Raw genomic sequence first — 17061 nt, 5'->3', positions numbered from 1 at the left:
CCGTTGAATTCTTCCTCCAAAGTGGAGGTGAGTGTGAAGAGCTGGAGCTACCAGAACAGCAGGTCTTTCCCGAGGACCATTCAGTGACTTGCATCGCCCACAATCCACAAAACCTTTTAAAAAATAATGTAGGATAATAGTTACCACTCTTCAGCCTCACTTAAGGTTTCTTTACTTCATGAGCTGAGCTTCAGTGGGGGGGGGCATTTTAAGATCTGGCCTCTGGGCCCCCTCCCACCGCGCTGCGCCCCTGCTCTCCCGGCTGGAGCGGCACACCCCACAGCCCTCCTTTATGGCAGGCAGAGGAGGCGGCTACTCAAGGCCAGCAGCAGCCTTCCCTCGGCACTGGCGCCTGGACTTTGGCCCCCCTTTCCTTCCCCTCAGGCCTCATCCACACACACACCCCAGTCTCCAACTGCCTTCTGGGGGTCCCAGTGAAAGAGGAGTCTGCCCTCTCCTGGGGGCGAATGGCTTTCTCCCCCCCCCCCCGGGCCTACTACTGTGCCCTCCAAGAACAGCGCCCAGCCCAGCAAAGGGCTGCCCAGGGCCGAAGCAAGCAGCCCGCTCCGCTTCCTCTGGAAGAGGGCCGCCCCCGCCCAGCCCAGCCCAGCCCAGCCGACGCTTGCCAGCAGACGCACAATAGAAAAGGCCTTTATTAAAAGGTTAAAACAGTCCAATACTGAAGTGTTTAAGAAACAGGGTGGGGGTTGGCTAGGCCCAGCTCACAGTGGTTGGAAACGTGGAGACAGGGAGACCGCCAGGGGCCCGCCTGCCGTGAAGCCCTTCGGTACAGTGAGTGCCACGTGTGGACCCACCCTGGGGAGGTTTGTGCTTAGCCGAGGCCTCGGGAGAAAAAACACAGTAGAAAAGTGTAAAAATGCTTGTGCAGCTCTCTGTGGCAGGGAGGGGCTGGCCGCCCCCCCACCCCCGGCCCAACTGGAGTATGTTTGACTACCTCCTTCCCTTTGTGCACACCCCGCCCCCACCGCCGGGTCAGTCCAGGGAAGAGGCTTGTGTGTTGTGTCGAAGGCACAGACATGGGGGGCGGGAGGAGGAGGAGGGCACAAGCGCCTCCCCACCCAACTCCACCCCAGAGCAGGCAAGCACAAAACAGGAAGTGGCTCCTACAACTAGATGCCTCAAAAGAACGCCCCCTCCCCCCACTACAGGGCACGTGGCTCCTGCCCCCCCCCCCCGCAACCCCACCCCTTATGCAGACTCCCCCACTACTCCCCTCGCTACTCCCTCCGGGCTCCACCCCAGGTATCCAGTTCCTCCCAATGCCAGTGGCGCAGCCCTGCCAAGCCCGCCGCCCCTTTCTGCCTGGCAACCGGCCCCCAGCTGGGCCCCAGCCTCCCTTTGCGCCAGAATACTGCTAAGGTCCGAGGTAGGAAGGAGAGAGGGCCGCCCAGCCCAGGCCACAGGCAGGGATGGGGCAAAGGCAGCAGCAAGAGGCACACAGCTGGCAAGAAGGTGGGGCTGTAAACAAGGCCCAGAGACCCGACCGAGACCCTCCCACACACCACCGTGGGCTGGAGACGGCCCCGTGCCCAGGGGCCAGCCCCCTTGCCCCCACCCAAGGCACGAGCGGGCAGCTGCCCCGGGGATGGGGTGGGAGGGGGGCACACGGGGGAGGGGTCAGGAGATGTGGCTGGCAGGGTGGGGGCGCCAGAAGCACCACTTGCTGCGTGGGTGCTGCTTGCGGAGCGCCTCCTCCTCCAGCCCGCGCTCTTTCTGCAAACGCAGGTAGCGGTCCTCCTCCTTCAGGTACCAGATGGGGGGCCAGCGGTGGCGCTCAAAGTGGGCCTGGTTCTCTGGTGGGGAGGGGGAGAGAGAGAGAGAGAGAGAGAGAGAGAGTCAACCAACTGGCCCCAGCCTGCCCCCCCCCCCTCTCTCTCTCTGCAAGGACCAAGCTCCAGAAGAGACCGGGCTAGTCCCTTCCCACCTCCCCCAGCTCAGGGCTGGCAGCGGAAGTCAGGAGGGAAAGGGCCCAGGCCCTACATCCAAATCTCCCTCCGTGCGCTCACAGGACAAGATGGCAGCCAGGCGACCAGAGCATTGGTTACTCACCGTGAAGGCTCCTCCTTGCTGCTCACGGGTGCGGGGTTATGCAACCCCATGTGACAGGACTAGGCGAACTAGGAAAAGCTTTTTGAGGCTGGGAGGAGCAAATCCTCCTCAGTTCTTTTCGGCCAAGAGGCAACAAGAACCTCAAGGAAGAAAATTTCTATATAAATAGGAAACAAACGTGTCCCAAAAAACACACACGCCAAAAACCAGAAGGAACTGACTGTCCAAGGAGAAGAACGCAAAGCAAAAAACTACGGGAGAAGTTTCCCGGTAGTATACTGCAGAACAAAACTAAGGATACGCAGGTCATGTGAATCCATAACCAGAAGAGTCTACAACCCCAAGGTCCCTGAAAAGGAGGCGCTAGTGTCGTAGGGCGGATCGAGACGCCCTTGGACTCAGCAGCAAGCAGAAGCCTTCATGGTGAGTAACCAATGCTCCGTTCTCTGCTGCTGCAGTCCAAGGGCATCTCACATGTGGGGACATACCACAGCCCTAAGTCCAACCAGGAAGGGTACACTGTGCCTACTCCGCCTGGGAGAACCTGCTGGAGGACTCACCTTCCAAAAGCTGCCTGAGCAGAAGCTAAGGCATCTAATTCATAATGTTTAGTCAATGTGGAAGGCATCCACCAGGTAGCTGCCCGGCCAATATCCTGGACAGGAGTGTTCGTAGAGAAAGCTGCGGACACAGCTGCAGCCCTAGTGGAGGGGCAAACCGCTTCGTGGGTGCTCTGAGATTCTGTGATTCGTGGGCCAACCCTCTGCACGCCTTCAACCACCTGGCTATGGTGGCAGATGTGACAGGCTGGCCCACAGAATGTGGCAAATAAAGATGGCCTCTGGAGTTCTAATGTGCTTTGTCCGCTGAGTGTATACTTTAAGGCATTGACGGCCATCAAGCTTGTGCCGGGCCTTCTCTGCCGAGTGAACCGGCTTTGGGCAAAAGGCAGACAGAAAAATATCCCGAAAGACATGGAAGGGTGAAGCCACCTTCGGTCGAGAAGAGGGGTCTGGAAAGCGTTTCACAGAGTCTGCATAGAAAATACACTGGATTTTGTGTACAGAGAAGGCCCTGAGTTCAGACACTCTACATGCCGAGGTAATGGCTACAAAGAATGCCAATTTAAAGGAGAGTCTATTCGGAGTGGAGTCGTGGACAGAGGCTCGAAGCAGGGGGCCTGGAGTGCCTTTAGGACAGTGTGTTGTTTCCAAGTAGGGGACAGAAGAGTAGCAGCCTTCAGGAAACCTTTCAGGTGAGGGTGGCACTGCCTGGATTATCGTGATGTGGTCCACTGTCAGGAGACCCAAGTGTTCCGTGATTGGCAGCAACACTCTCAGACTGAGATGCCATTTCCCCGGAAGCAGGTCTGAGCGACTCAGGTAGTCCGCAACTATGTTCAGGTTGCCATGTCCTTGATGAGCTGCCAGGGACGCCACGTGGTGTTCTGCCCACTGAAAGAGTAGGGCTGTTTCCGCTTGCAGAGATCTGGACCTGGTTCCCCCCTTGGCGATTTATGTTCGCCGTGGTCTTGTCCACGCAGATGAGGACGTGACGGTAGTGAATTGTGGATTGGAGCTCTCGTAGGGCTGCTCAAATGGCCCCGAGTTCCAGCCAGTTTATGCTGTGTTGGCAGCACTCCTAGGCCGACCACTTGCCTTGTGCAGACTGGTGTAGGCATGGGCGCCCAGTCTCTCTTGCTGGCGTCCATCGTTACTATGAGTCGGGGGGGGGTCCAGAAATTCCTTGCCCACACAGACAAATATGGTGGAGTGATCCACCAGCACAGGAAGTGGAGAACCTGTGGCGTCAGGACTACCCACCTGTTGGACTTCACTGTGATGTCCAAATTGAATGGCAAGAGGAACCACTGCTGGGGCCCCAGGTGGGAGTGTGCCCATGGGACTGGCTCCAAACTCGCCACCATGAGGCCTAAAAGCCTGGAGAGGGACATCAGGGGAAGAAGTGGACACTCAGAGCAACAAACTATTCCTGAGGACCACCTGGTGGACCTCGGACTCCAAGGTGTGTCTGCGTTCTCGTGGCAGAAATAGTTTGTTGCAGTGAGTGTCTATGAGAACTCAGAGATGCAGAATCTGATGCTGCAGTTGGCTCCCCGCCACCCACCGCGTTGATAAGGAAAACGTGGTTGTCGAGACCGAAAGGAACGAAAGGTCTGAAAGGATCGTCTCCCTTGAGGGTGGTCCTGTTTTTTGGAGGAGGAGGAGGAGGAGGAGGAGGAGGAAGGCACGGATTTCTTTTTATCCTTAGATTCAACTAAGATATCTTTTAGTGCAGCGTCACCAAACAATTTTTCCCCATCATAAGGGACAGCGGGCAGGTTGGTTTTGGAAGCAGCATCTACCGGCCAGTACTTCAGCCACAAGTTCTGGCAGCCCAACACCAGGGCTGTAGATGCGGCACCTAGATGCGAAACGCAGGGAGTCAAGATTAGCATCGGAGATAAAAGCCTGCACCTTGTGTAACTTTAAGAGCGTCTGGCGCAATCTAGCTGGATCTGAAGGAAGATCTTGAATTAAATCCTCCAGCCAGATCAGGGAAGACCAGAGCACTTTTGCTAGTTGGTTGGGCCTCCTGGAAGGATGGAGGTTTAAGACCCAGAGCATGTACTGTTTCTGTCATGAGGGGTGCCAAATCTATGGCTTGGTAGAAGTTTAGAGGCCTCTGAAGATTCAGGTTCTAGGCTAGCAGACCATTCACCTTCGGATCGTGGCTGCTCTGGTCCCCGCCTTCCAGTGGGTCGGCGGATAGGCCCAGGATGTCAAGTGCTGTAGGGTCTTCTTCTAAAGGAATGACAGAGAGGGTGACTGAAGGTCTATGTGGAGGCCTCCACGGAGGTTCAGTGGGCAAGCACCCCTTTCCTCCAGGGGTTGGGGCCCTGGTTCAGAGAGTTCAGATGAGTGTGCACTCCATTCTCTCTGTTTAGACCTAGAGCTCCCTTTTTAAGTCTTTTTTTTAAGTCTTTTTTATGTGTTTCCTCTTTTTCTTTGCTTTTTTTAGGGGCTGGTGCCGCAGAAGCAGAAGCAGCTGGACTGGAAGAGGAGGAGACCCGTTTGGTTCGCTTTTGCTTTTTAGATTTTAGTTTTTCATATCTCTCAAAGGAACTTGCCAAGAAGTCCTTGAACCATAAACCCCAGGCAGGTGGCAGGTCCCCTGGTAAATGCGCTAACGGCTGGTCTGAGAGAGCGTTTTGGGTCAGACTAGATGACCTCATGGTGGTCAGAAGTTTCAGTATGCCCAATTGGGGCCGAGTTCACCAGGTCAGTAAGCGCTGCTGTAGCCAAGCTCCTGGTCACCACTGTGCGAGGAGGCACTGTCTGTTTCGAGGCTGCTGGGCCCGCTCCTGTTCCCTCCGATGATGCCCCTGTTCCTGCCAGCGTCGTCCTCTTTGGGCCTTCTAGCTGGAGGAAGATGCCACTGCCGGCAGGATCGGACCCGCTTGGCCTTCCACATGCCCCATGAAATCTCGATGGTCGTGCGGGGGTAGCGGGCAGGCCGCCGCCACCACCACTGGCAGTCGGCAGGGGAAGCCGGGGGGAAGGGGCAAAGGAGCCGTTGCTCGGGCTGCTTCCCCACCCTCCCTAATGGCGGCTGGAGGCTCGGCTTGCTCTGGAACGCCACCCAACAGCTGACTGGTGGTGGCCACGCAGTCCGGAGAGCTGCGGGAGGAAACGCAGGACGCTGGCGGACAAGGCCTCTGGGGCGGGCGGCTGCTCGGAGGGGCCTCAGCAGGCCGTGCCGTGATCCCCCTCTCGGTACTCGTAGGTGTAGTGCTGGGCCAGCCCTTTCCATGCAGCCGAGGAGCAGAAAGAGAGGAGAGAGAGAAAACAATCAGAGGGGTAAGGAGCGGGGAGGAAAAGCCCGGAGGAAAAACCAAAACCGAAAGAAGGTTGAAACAGAAAGCTGAGGAAGAGCAGCCTGATTAGAGCCCTGCAGGACAAAAAGGACGGAGAAGGGTTTGCTCCTCCCAGCCTTGAGAAGCTGACCCTAATTAGCAGAGTCTTGCCTTTTAGAGTCACAGGGGATCACATAACCCATATGCCAGACACCCCTGGAGGACAGCAGCAGAGAACCCGCCCCACCGGCTCCTCACGCCAGACAGCAGCAGCTGCTCTTTCAACCCAGGGCTCCAAGACCAGACCGCTGGTGCCCCCAGGGCAAGGCCACCCAGTTGCCCAGCTCTCAGGGCTGGAGGAGATGCCCAGGCAAGCCCGGCATCTGACCGCAGACAGGCAGCAGCCCCGCTCTCTCGAGAGGGCCGGGTGGCCCGGAGTCCCCTTCCTAGGCCTTGTCCAGGCCCCTGCGGGAGGCCAGCAATTCCAGGCAAGGGGAGAGGTTCTGCCCTAATCAGGAGTCATCCCGCCACCGCCTGGAAGGGCAGCTGCGAGGGATGCCAGGACAGAAAAGGAGTCCCTTCGGCTCTGTCCCAAGCAAGAGGAAAAAGAAGGAATTCCCAAGTCAAGGTCTGCTGCTGGGAAAGGATGGTGGCATGGCAACGGGCAACCTATTAACTCCTCCTTTGCATCTATCTTCTCCCACCGAGGAAATGTAAGCCAACCTTACAGCCATCGCACTAACCAAGGAGGACACTGCACCTCAAGGCAGGGAAGAAGGTGACGGGATGACCTGCAAGCTCCAGTAATGAAAGTCGAGGAGCAGAGTGACAAAATGGGACTCCGACTAAATGCCAAGAAGACGAAATGAATGACAACAGCTACAGCAACCAGCCTCAGAACTGACAATGAAGACACTGAAGTGGTGGATAGCTTCTGCCTTTTACGATCGACCACCAACAGTAAAGGATCCAGCAGTCAAGAAATACGCCGCAAACTAGCACTTGGTAGGGTAGCAATGAAGGCCTTGGAAAAGATATTTAGATGCCGTGACGTGTCTACACCTACAAGATTAGAATCGTCTCTTGACGATGGTTTTCCCTGTGATACTCTATGGAATCGAAAGCTGGACTTTGAAGAAGATAGAAAAAGTATTGATGCTTTTGAACTTTGGTGCTGGAGAAGGCTTTTGAGGAGACCATGGACTGCCAGGAAACCAAACCAATGGATCATAGAACAAATCAATCCAGAACTTTCACTTGAGGCACAAATGACCAGGCCCAAACTATCATACTTCGGACACATGATGCAAAGTCCCAGCTCCTTTGAGAAGTCCATAATGCTGGGAAAAGTTGAAGGAGAGAGAAGAAGAGGACGACCAGCAACAAGGTGGATGGACTCGATTATGGCAGCAATGAATGCACCACTGAGAGACCTTAAGACAGAGTTGATAACATATCCTGGAGAGAATCTATCTATGTGGTCGCTAAGAGATGACACCGACTTGACGGCACTTAATCAATCAATCAACTTCCAATGGACTCAGGTCCCCAGGGTCAGATGAATTCCATCCCAAAGACACAAAGAAACTTGCAAAGGCAACATCAGAGGTGTTATCTGTCATCCTTGAGAACTCCTGAAATGTCAGGAGATTGCAGGTGAGCAAATGTTATCTTCAAAAAAAAAAATTTTTAAGTGGGGGTGGGGGGGAGAGGAAGAGCTGCCAGGAAACTGTGGATGTGGCTGAACATCAGTACCTGGAAAGATGCTTGAACAGATTATTAAGCATTCTATTTGTGAACACTTAGAAAAGAGTGGGACCATGACTAGGAGCCAGGATTTGTCAAGAACAAGTCATAGCAAACTAATCCGCCCAGGGACTTTTTTGTAGGGGCAGTATATAAATGTACTAAATAAATAAATAAAAAGTAAGCTCATCTTTTCGGATAGTTACTAGGTTAGATCATGGGAATCCCATAGACACAAGATGTATCTGGATTTCAGCAGCACATCTGGCAGTCTCCCACAACATCCTGTTGTCACAGAGGGTTAGAAGATACTACTGGCAGATGGAGTCACAACTGGTTGAACAACTGTATCCAACAAAAGCTCTTTAATGGCTTCGCATCAGCCTGAAGGGAGGAGGAAAGTGGAGTCCCCCAAGGGTCTGTTGTCTTGGGCTCTGTGGTGCTCTCTATTTTCATAAATGACTTTGAAGAGAGTGTGAAGAGATGGCTCAAGTTTGCCAATGGCATAAAGCGGCATAGCTTGCACCTTAGGAGACCTCATCAAGATTCAAAACAATGTGGACAGGCACAAACTTTTGGTCACATCAACAAAAAGTGACATCACATCAACAAAAAAGAGACACAAGTTTTGGGCAGTAGAGAAATATTTTAAATAAAAGATAGAGTTAAAGGTAAGGTAAAGTCCTGCATCTGGGTAAGAAAATTCAAGTGCACAAGCAAAGGACAGGATGCACCTGGCTTAACAGGATTTAGTTGTCTTAGCAGATGAGTTTAACATGAGCCAGCAATGTGATACAGCAGCTGGAAGAGGGAATACAATCTTAGACTGCATTAACAAGGGCACAGCAGCTGTGGCTGTGAAGGCAGACCTCGCCAGAAACACTGTGTCTAGTTCTGAGCCCAGATCTTAAGAAAGACATTGATAAACAGGTTCCCAGAAGGGCAACCAGGATGGTGAAGGGTCTGAAAAACAAGTCTCTGTGCGGCAGTATGTAACATGTGTTATAAGTTAGTTGAGGCTGAGGATGAATGTACTAGATGAAGTTGGATTGCTTTGCTGCCTTTGTAAAGTTGCTATGCTGAGTAGTGTTATGTGGTATAGCTGGTTGGAGACCGAAATGAAGCTATTTGAGAAGAACAAGTGCTATGAGGAACAGCTAGGGCAATAGTCATTTCTTTTCCAGGGTAAACATACCTAAGGGAAGATGTAAATATTTATGTCCTGCTTTTCTCAACGCCATTTACATAGCAAGTAAAGTGAAGACCATTTCCTCTCTCAAAATGGCTCACAACTGAAACAAGACCCCAGCCAAGAGCCACTGGAGACACATCATGCTGGGCCAGAGAGAGTGAGGGAGAGAGAAAGAGAGACATTTGTTCTCCCCGTAAGAAACCCACCACCCTGGAGGGGGCCAGCCTCAGCCAGACAGCCCTCTCCAGATACTTGAAGGGCTGACACTCAGAAGGAGCAGAGGACGTGGCCAGCCAACTGGAAAGGAGAGCTGGTCTGGTGGTAGCAAGCCTGACTTGTCCCCTTAGCTAAGCAGGGTCCACCTTGGTTGCATATGAATGGGAGACTAGAAGTGTGAGCGCTGGAAGAGATTCCCCCTTAAGGGGATGGAGCCGCTCTGGGAAGAGCAGAAGGTTCCAAGTTCCCTCCCTGGCAGCATCTCCAAGAAAGGGCTGAGAGAGATTCCTGCCCGCAACCTTGGAGAAGCCGCTGCCAGTCTTTGAAGAAAATATTGAGCAAGATGGACTAATGGTCTGACTCAGTACATGGCAGCTTCCTATGTTCCTACGTACATTCCTCTGTTGCTCCTGGGACAGGACTAGAACCGGTGGTTGAAGCGGCAAGGAAGCAGATTGAGCGAGGACGTTAGGAGGAGTTTCCACACGGTAAGAGCCTGCTGCACCCTGCAGTGCGGGGGGGGGGGGCTCTCCTCCACAGGATGTCCCCACCCTCACACTCAGAGGCTGGGCCACCATCTGCCGGGGGGGGGCAGCTGGACCTCCCAACTCCGGGATTCTAGCTCCATACCTGGCGACATGCACTTCATCTCTCGCGGGAAGCGGCGGCAGACACTGTTGTAGTTGGTACAGAGATAGTGAAGGCACCAGGCAGCCAACTGGCAGGCATTGTGGAACTGTGAAGAAGAAGGTGGAGGAGGAGGAGGGTGTGAGGGGGGAGCCGTCCTTAAAACCGCCTTCTTTGGCCTGGCCTTGCAGGGTTTGTCAATGGTTGTCAAAGGTTTTTAATGTTGTAACCTGGTTTTTCATAGTTTTTACATTGTTCTGATTGCTTAAGTATTGTGTTATGGTGCTTTATAATCTCTGCTCTAATAATTAATTGCTTTTAATTGTTCTGTTTTAATTATAAACCGCCCTGAACCATTTTGGACGGGCAGTATAGAAACTGAATAAATAAATAAGCCATAAGGCCCAGCCGCCAGCACACGCATGGCGTCCCTGCTTAGGAGCTCTGCAGACCCCTCAACAAAGCAAGAAGCACACCAGATCCGGCCGGGGTGGAGGAGGCAGAAGGCCCCAGGTTCAGCCCCTGGCACTGCCCCCGTTGTAGGAAGGCAGCTTTGGACGGGCACGAAGCGTATTTCCCTTTGCTTTTTGCGTAAGCAGCCTTGGAATTCTCACAAAAGGCCAGAGATACATCTCCACTAGATCAACCTAAACAGAAGAACTTCACAAGGAAGGAACCCCGCCCCCGCCCCCCCCCACACCCATCCCCCCCAAGAACTGCACTCCTCTAGTTGCAGCCAGTGAAGCCCCACAGAAGGGGGAACCCTGATCCCCAAGAGAAGGATGGCAGGATTGGGACCCCACCCCCAGTTCCACAGGGCTGGGAACAGGCAGAGCTGTACCTGGGTCATCTCCAGGTAAAGGATCACCTGGGCATCAATCTCCACTTGCTGCAGGCTGGCATGCACCAGTTCATCCACCGCGTACTGCTCTGGGGAGAAGACCACAAATGGGAGTCAGCGGGGGGGGGGGGGAGAGAAAAAGTCCCCTCTGCCCCACAGAACGGAGCATCTGCAAAGCCTGTGAGCCACGCTGCTCCAGGAAGCCTGGCTTCTGCCCCATTCGCTTCCAGGCTATCGTTCCGTTTGCTGTTTTAAGCATGCTCCTATTTTGCAAGCCACTCTGGGTGCCTTTTAAGCAAAACAGAGGAGCTACAACATTTTTAAATAAGGCGGCAGAAGAACTCGCTTATTTAACTGGTTGGAAGATACATGAATCGTCACTTCCAAGGATGTGTCCAGGCAGGACAAGCCATCTCCTCCCCAACAGCTGCCCAAGCGGCTAATGGACACCCCCTCCCCCTGCTTTGTAGTCGTAGCCGGGGACACATTGATCCCAGGGACGCTGCGTCCCCACAACCTCATTATCTTATCGGCAGCTTATGTAAGAAGCCCCCAGGCAGGCAGCAGTTTGTCAGGCGGGGTGGGAGCCCTCCCCTCCCCCCTCAGCCAAGGACTCACCAGTCAAGGCCTGCAAGCGGGTCAGGCAGAGGCGGTTGGTGAGGACCAGCAGCTCCATGGCGTCCAGGTCTGGGGTGGGGACAAAGAACCCCGTGTAGAGGAATTCCAGCACAGCACGGAGGCAGGCGCAGTTGGTGCCTGGCAGGGGGACCTGGGGGTTGGAGGGGGGCTGAAAGAGCTGCCCAGTCGCCCCTGGCCTGGCCCGGCTTCACCAAGCCTCTCTCCCCAGCCTGACAGAACTTCAGAGCTGGAGGGAACCCTGGAGGTCTCCTAGGCCAACCCACTGCTCAGCACAGGAAATTGCATTCTGGTGATGACACACATACACACACCGCCCGCCAGAACCAGCTGGACCGCAGAAACTTCCTGGCTCTCCCCACACAAGCTCTGCAAACAACTTGGACCTTCCCAGCAACTCCCTGGGCTCTGCTTCCAGGAGGCTCAATTCTTCTAATCCCAGGATCATGGCAATGCAAATGAAATTCACTTTGCACATACTCAGAGGCAGCGCTCAAATAGGCACAAAGACCAATCCCAAGATCTCTAAGTTCTCTCCAGCTGGGAACATTCAGCAGCTCTTCACACTGGAAGCCCCTCCAGGAGGGGGAAAACGTCTCAGCCTAGAAGGCAGTGGGTGGAAGCTGAACAGGCCTGAGAGAGGGGCTGGAGCAGCCAGCCCAGCCGTGGCTGGAGACCCACGTGATCCCCGTGACTCTTTATTTTTGAGACGCCCAATTTATCTCTGGTCCTGGGAGGCAGCCCCTGTCCCTCCCCCTTGGGAAAGCAGCAACTCCTGGCGAGGGGAGGACATTCTTGGGGCCAGCTGGGCCTCCCGGCTGCCAAAAGGGTCTGGGAGGAAGGAGAGAGAGGCGGCCGGAGCTGCCGCCATGCCTGGCTCCTAAGCACAGGGGTTGCTCCTCGGGGGGGGGGGGGGCGGAGTTGGAGCCTGACCTCCTCCTCCTCCTCCTCCTGCTGCATCCTGACCTGCCAGCCCGACTGGCTCTGCTGCCAAGCAGAGGACTCCTGCAGAACCGCTCTGGAGACACAGACCTTTCCTTTCTGGAGCAGGGCCAGCTCGGCCTCCCTCCCCGCCAGCTCCCGGCCCAACTTCCAGGTCCCCAGCAAGGGGTCCTGGGAATCAGGCCAGGGACTCCCGAAGCCACTCGCACTGGCCTCCAGGGCCAGCCAAGCCCCCCTCTTAGGCAGACGGCGCTGGAGAAGACATGGAGGAAATTCCAAGCAGAGCCAACCGCAGATGGGCAGCTCCTCAGCCTGCCTCTGGGAAAGGCTTCCGACATAAAAGCCCCCCCCCCCCCCGCCGCTCCCCCGAGGTCTACAGGGCACATTTTGCGCCTGCTCAGGCCCCAGAGGTGCCCCTTTCCCCATCTGCTCCAGCCAAGGACCAGGCTTCCCAGGGACACAAAAGGAATCTGTGCCTTCTTGGCACCAGGACAGAAAATCAGGTTTATCTCCTCGAAGCCTCTTAACGGGGCCCCACAAGCTGCCCTCCAGGAACGCCGAGCCAGAAGCTGCCTCCGAAGGACCAGAACTCCACCCAAGAGAGACCGAGGGCAGCCAGGAAGCTCAGGGGGCCCAGGCCCGGCGGGGCACGGAAGGCCAGGAAGCCGCTGCTGGGGCAGTGCCGCTTGCTCCGCTGACCCAAGCTAGCCCAAAGCAAGGCACCCAACGTCCCCTGCAAAGCCTCTGCCCCCCCCACCCCACCCTGGGGCCCTGGACGCACCCAGCCCACAGGCAGAAGGGCTCCCCACACCCTCACCTCAGCAGCACCGCTCTCCCGGAAGGTGCCGCCAAACATGGCCACCATGAAGTCGCAGCCGGCCAGGAGCAGGGGCTTGTGTGCGGGCACCGACCCGTCATCGACCACAAAGACGACATCTGGAGAAGGAAGGCAGGCAGGCAGGCAAGCAGGGGCTCATCCCAGCCCTGCAGGGCTGCCTCTCCTCCCCCCCCCGCCACGAAGCGCTTGCCCCATCCCCCACCCCGCTCTACCTGCAAAGGTGCCCTTGCTCAGACACTCCTTGATGCGGTTGGCCCGGCGCACGTGGAAAGCCTTGGTGATCTCCCGGTTCATGAAGCTCTCCTTGTTGAGGATGTTGGCCACCATCATGCGCAAGTCAAAGACTTCCAGCAGCTCCGCGATGCTGGCCACCTGCATCAGGCCCGCCCGGCGCTGGTCCAGGTGGCCGGTATACAGGTACTCCAGCACCACCTGGAAGGGGCCCGGCTGCACCAGCCCGTCCATGTAGACGGCCGTCATGGGGCGCTCGCGCTGCGTGATCGGGTCGCGCGCTCCCTCCCGACACATGCTGACGAAGCCGCGGCCCCAGCCAGACAGCGCCCGAGGCGGCCGGGCCAAGCGCAGCGGATCGTCGCTCTGCGAGGCCCGGAGGGAGACGGCCGAGGCCCCCGCCGAAAGGTGCTCGGCATCCAAGCTCTTCGTCCTGCCGGCCGGCTCCTTGGCGCCCGCAGCGCCGCCTGCCGAGTCGAGCGTGAAGAGGTCGTAGAACTTGGAGCAGGAGGTGGCCAGGTACACGCGATGGGCAAAGACCCGGTGGCCGCCCTGCAGGTGGAAGACCACGTCTGCACACAGGGGCTGGTGGAAGAGGGCAGTGGGGCCACGCCCCTCCTTGGCCGCCGCCTCCGGGATGTGGATGAGGGGCGGGGGGGGCTTGGGGGGCAGGAAGGGCGCCTGCAGCAGGGGGCGCTGCATCTTCCTGAGATGAGACTTCCAGAACTGCAGGTGGCGGCGGGAGATGAGGGCGGCCCGGATGGCGTTGTCAAACACATCCTTGATGCCGAACTGGGCCACCACGCTGGTCTCATAGTACGGGACACCCAGCTCCTTGGCCACCTCGTGCCCGCACTCCGGTGGGAGGATGTCCGAGGGCTTAATGGGCCTGGAGGAAGAGAGGAAGGGCGCCGGGGTCAGGACAGGGGCTCCTGGCTGAAGCCCCCCTCAGGACCCAGGATCAAGGAGACCTCCGCCAAGCGGAAGGAGCAGCAGGACAGGGGACCGCCCGAGGCCACGGCAGGATGCGGTCCTGGGAAGCAGCAGCAGCAGCAGCAGCAGCGGGGCAGCCCTCCTCAGCAAGCTCTCCAGGAAAGAAGTGCAGGGACGGGGTGCTGGCCATCCCCTCCCAGCCCTGTGCCCCACAGGCCCCCCTTCCCCACGTAAGAATCAAAGCCATTAACCAGCCGGGAGGGAGGCGCCCCTACTTGGCCAGAGGACGGCGAGCTCGGTTCACGGCCTCCAGGTCCGCATAGCGCAGGTCCAGCTGGCAGCCCACCAGCACGATGGGGGTGCGTGGGCAGAAGTGCTTGATCTCAGGGTACCACATGCTCTTCACGTGCCGCAGGGAGTTGGGGTTGGCCAGGGAGAAGCAGAGCACCACCACATCCGACCTGCAGTGGGGGGGGGGGAGCAGACGGTCGAGGAGCTGCCCAGACCAGCCCAGGCGGCCTCTCCGGCACCCCCACCAAAGGCAGAAACCCCCCCTCCTCCTCCTCCCGAGGGCCAGCAGACATTCGGGTTCCGACTCCCCCGTAGGCAGGAGTGGCTCGCCCAAAGGAGGCCTCATGGCGGCCTCTGCTCCCCAGAGCACCCTCTGCCCCTCTCCCGCCCTACGCACTGCCTGCAGGCTGCCCATTCCTCGGGCGGAGCAGCCCAGTCCAGAAGGGGGTTTGGAGCAAGACCTCCCACCGACAGCAGCCGGAGAGCGTGCAGGCCCTCCTCTGCCTCTTGCCTGTGGGCCTCTCAGAGGCGTCTGGGGGACGAGAGAGGCCTCCTTGGGCCTGATCCAGCAGGGCTGCGCTTACGTTCGTACCTAGAGAGGCCGCTAGGCTCCCCCGCTCCCAGCAAGGGAGATCTCCACTCCAGCCAGGGCTGGCAGCCTCCACATCAAGCCTCCCTTGGGCAGCCACCAAGGCTGAAGTCTTGCCCAAAGTTTGCCTCTTGGCAGGAAGCGCCCACAGCCTCGCAAGTGTGGCCGCCTTTGAGAAGGGGGCTGCCCCACAGCGCTGCCCCAAAGCACCATCACTCTTCCCACTCACCCACCAGCCACTCTGAGCAGCCCACTATCACTCCTCAAGCAAGCCTCCCCCCCAAAAAAAACCCCACCAGAGCAACGGGAGCCAGCGTGCTGTAGTGGTTAGCGTGCTGGACTAGGACCGGGGAGACCTGAGTTCAAATCCCCCTTCAGCCATGAAACTAGCTGGGTGACTCTGGGCCAGCCCCTTCTCTCTCAGCCTAGCCTACTTCACAGGGTTGTTGTGAAAGACAAACTCAAGTATGTAGTACACCGCTCTGGGCTCCTTGGAGGAAGAGTGGGAGATAAATGTAAAATAATAATAACAATAATAATAAAATCCTGTACCTGCAGCCTCCCTACTTCCGGGTTTGGCACAAAGCACTCTCTGCCCCTCACCTACAAGCCGGGGCTGCTCAGCCTGCCCCTTAAGTGGGGAACTGGGGTGGGGGAGCAGCGGAACGTGCCCCTCCCGGCCTGAAGCAGGGGCCGCCCCCTACCCCGACTTGGGGGCTGTCCCTTATCCCCGACAGGGCTGCCCTTAAGGCGCCGGGCAGGCAGCGCCCCGTCCAGCCCCGCTCGCTGTCCGACGTGACCGGGAGAAATGCTTGGCCGGCGGCCAGCGCCTCAGGCCCAAGATAGATCCCTCTCCTGCGCTGCCACGAGGGAGGGAGGAGGGAGGCGCGGAGCCGGCCTGCTCGACCCGTGGCCGGTGAGGAGGAGGAGGAGGAGGGGGGCAGCCCACCCGCCTTGCCCGCCGGGAGCCCCTCCCTCCCTCCCTCCCCCCCTCGCGCAGCCAGGCTCGCGGCTGCCCACCTGCCATAGGCGAAGCGCCGGTCCTTGTGGTGGTCCCCGAAGGTGTCCCAGAGGCGCAGCGAGACGCTCACTTCGTCCACCACGTCGCGCGAGCGCTCCAGCACCTGCCGAGGAGAGGAACCGGGGGGGGCGGGGGGGGCTCGGTCAGTGGCGGACCCGCCAGGCGCGCTCCCGAGGGAGGGGCCACGCCCGGCACCCACCTCCTGGCAGACGCGGTACTGGTCGATGGCCCAGACCGTGGGGACGTGGGTGGCCAGCAGCTGGTACTGGGTCAGGGTGGCGTTGCAGGCGCGGGCGCAGATCAGGCGCGTCTTGCCCGCCGCGTTGTCGCCCACCACCACGCACTTGATCGTCTCGACGTTGGGCCGCTCGTAGTCCAGGTCCAGATCCATCGGCGCGCGCCTGCGGTGAGGAGGGGGCGGCGGCTCAGCGCGGGGCGCCCGACGGGAGGGCTCGGCCGCGCGGCGGAATGTGTGTGGGGGGGGGCGCAGGTTCACACCCACCCACCTACTCACCGTCCCCGCCTTGCGCGGCTCCCCCGTTAGGGCCCCCGGGGCGGAGAGGCGGACGGCGCGGCGGCGGCGGCGTCTCGGCGGGGCCCCCATCCCATCGCCCCCGCCGCAGCCACTCGCCCCGGACCCACCGACCGACGGACTGAGGCTCCGCCGCTGCCCCCGCCCCCTCCTCCGCCAATCGGCGCCGCCCCCTCCACGCTTTGACCCCGCCCCCTCCCGTTCGGCCAATGGGCTGCCGGCGCCGCCCGCTCCGGCCGAACAAAGGAGACGCGGGGAGGGAGAGCGCGAGCGGAGGCGCGCACTCTGCACATGATCCGGTGCGCGGTGCCTTGGAAAACGACTCGAGGGCTGCCACTTGAGCCCAGCGGATTAGCGGAACTCCAAGGGAAGGCAGCCGGGCAGAGCCCACCTGGGCCAGGGGCGGGCTGGGCTCAAGCCCCAAAAGAGACGTCGAGCTGCAGGAAAGGGGCGGGGAGGGAGCCCAAGAAGCCCCGGCGGGCAGGGAGAGCCGTCCTCGG

The 17061-nt window shown here is 58.3% G+C and overlaps 1 protein-coding gene across 3 annotated transcripts; it reads right to left on the bottom strand.

The window, feature by feature from the left end:
* Positions 1-635: 635 nt before the first annotated feature.
* LOC128326848 (rho-related BTB domain-containing protein 2-like) lies at positions 636-16724 on the bottom strand. 3 transcript variants are annotated; one of them, XM_053254567.1, is made up of 10 exons: positions 16536-16724; positions 16229-16430; positions 16029-16132; positions 14404-14589; positions 13177-14084; positions 12944-13062; positions 11167-11317; positions 10549-10637; positions 9711-9816; positions 636-1814 (listed from the first exon to the last, which is right to left on the bottom strand). In XM_053254567.1, the coding sequence occupies exons 1-10, from the start codon at positions 16631-16633 to the stop codon at positions 1639-1641; spliced, it is 2139 nt and encodes a 712-aa protein (XP_053110542.1). In that variant the 5' UTR covers positions 16634-16724; the 3' UTR covers positions 636-1638. The 3 variants fall into 3 exon arrangements, with proteins under 3 accessions (XP_053110542.1, XP_053110543.1, XP_053110544.1); XM_053254568.1 differs by having other exon boundaries at positions 16544-16702; XM_053254569.1 differs by lacking the exons at positions 16029-16132; positions 16229-16430; positions 16536-16724 and adding an exon at positions 15561-15943.
* Positions 16725-17061: the final 337 nt, after the last annotated feature.

The sequence above is a fragment of the Hemicordylus capensis genome, chromosome 5, assembly GCF_027244095.1.
Source record: "Hemicordylus capensis ecotype Gifberg chromosome 5, rHemCap1.1.pri, whole genome shotgun sequence".
NCBI classification, from domain to species: Eukaryota; Metazoa; Chordata; class Lepidosauria; order Squamata; family Cordylidae; genus Hemicordylus; species Hemicordylus capensis.
This window is presented reverse-complemented; position numbering and strand designations above follow the sequence as displayed.

Coding starts and splice junctions, on each gene's coding strand:
- LOC128326848 (XM_053254567.1), bottom strand. CDS start 16,633: ATGGGGGCCCCGCCGAGACGCCGCCGCCGCCGCGCCGTCCGCCTCTCC. Junction 14,590..16,028: donor CGGCGCTTCGCCTATGGCAG/GTGGGCAGCCGC, acceptor CCCCCACTGCAG/GTCGGATGTGGTGGTGCTCT. Junction 10,638..11,166: donor CCGCTTGCAGGCCTTGACTG/GTGAGTCCTTGG, acceptor TCTTCTCCCCAG/AGCAGTACGCGGTGGATGAA.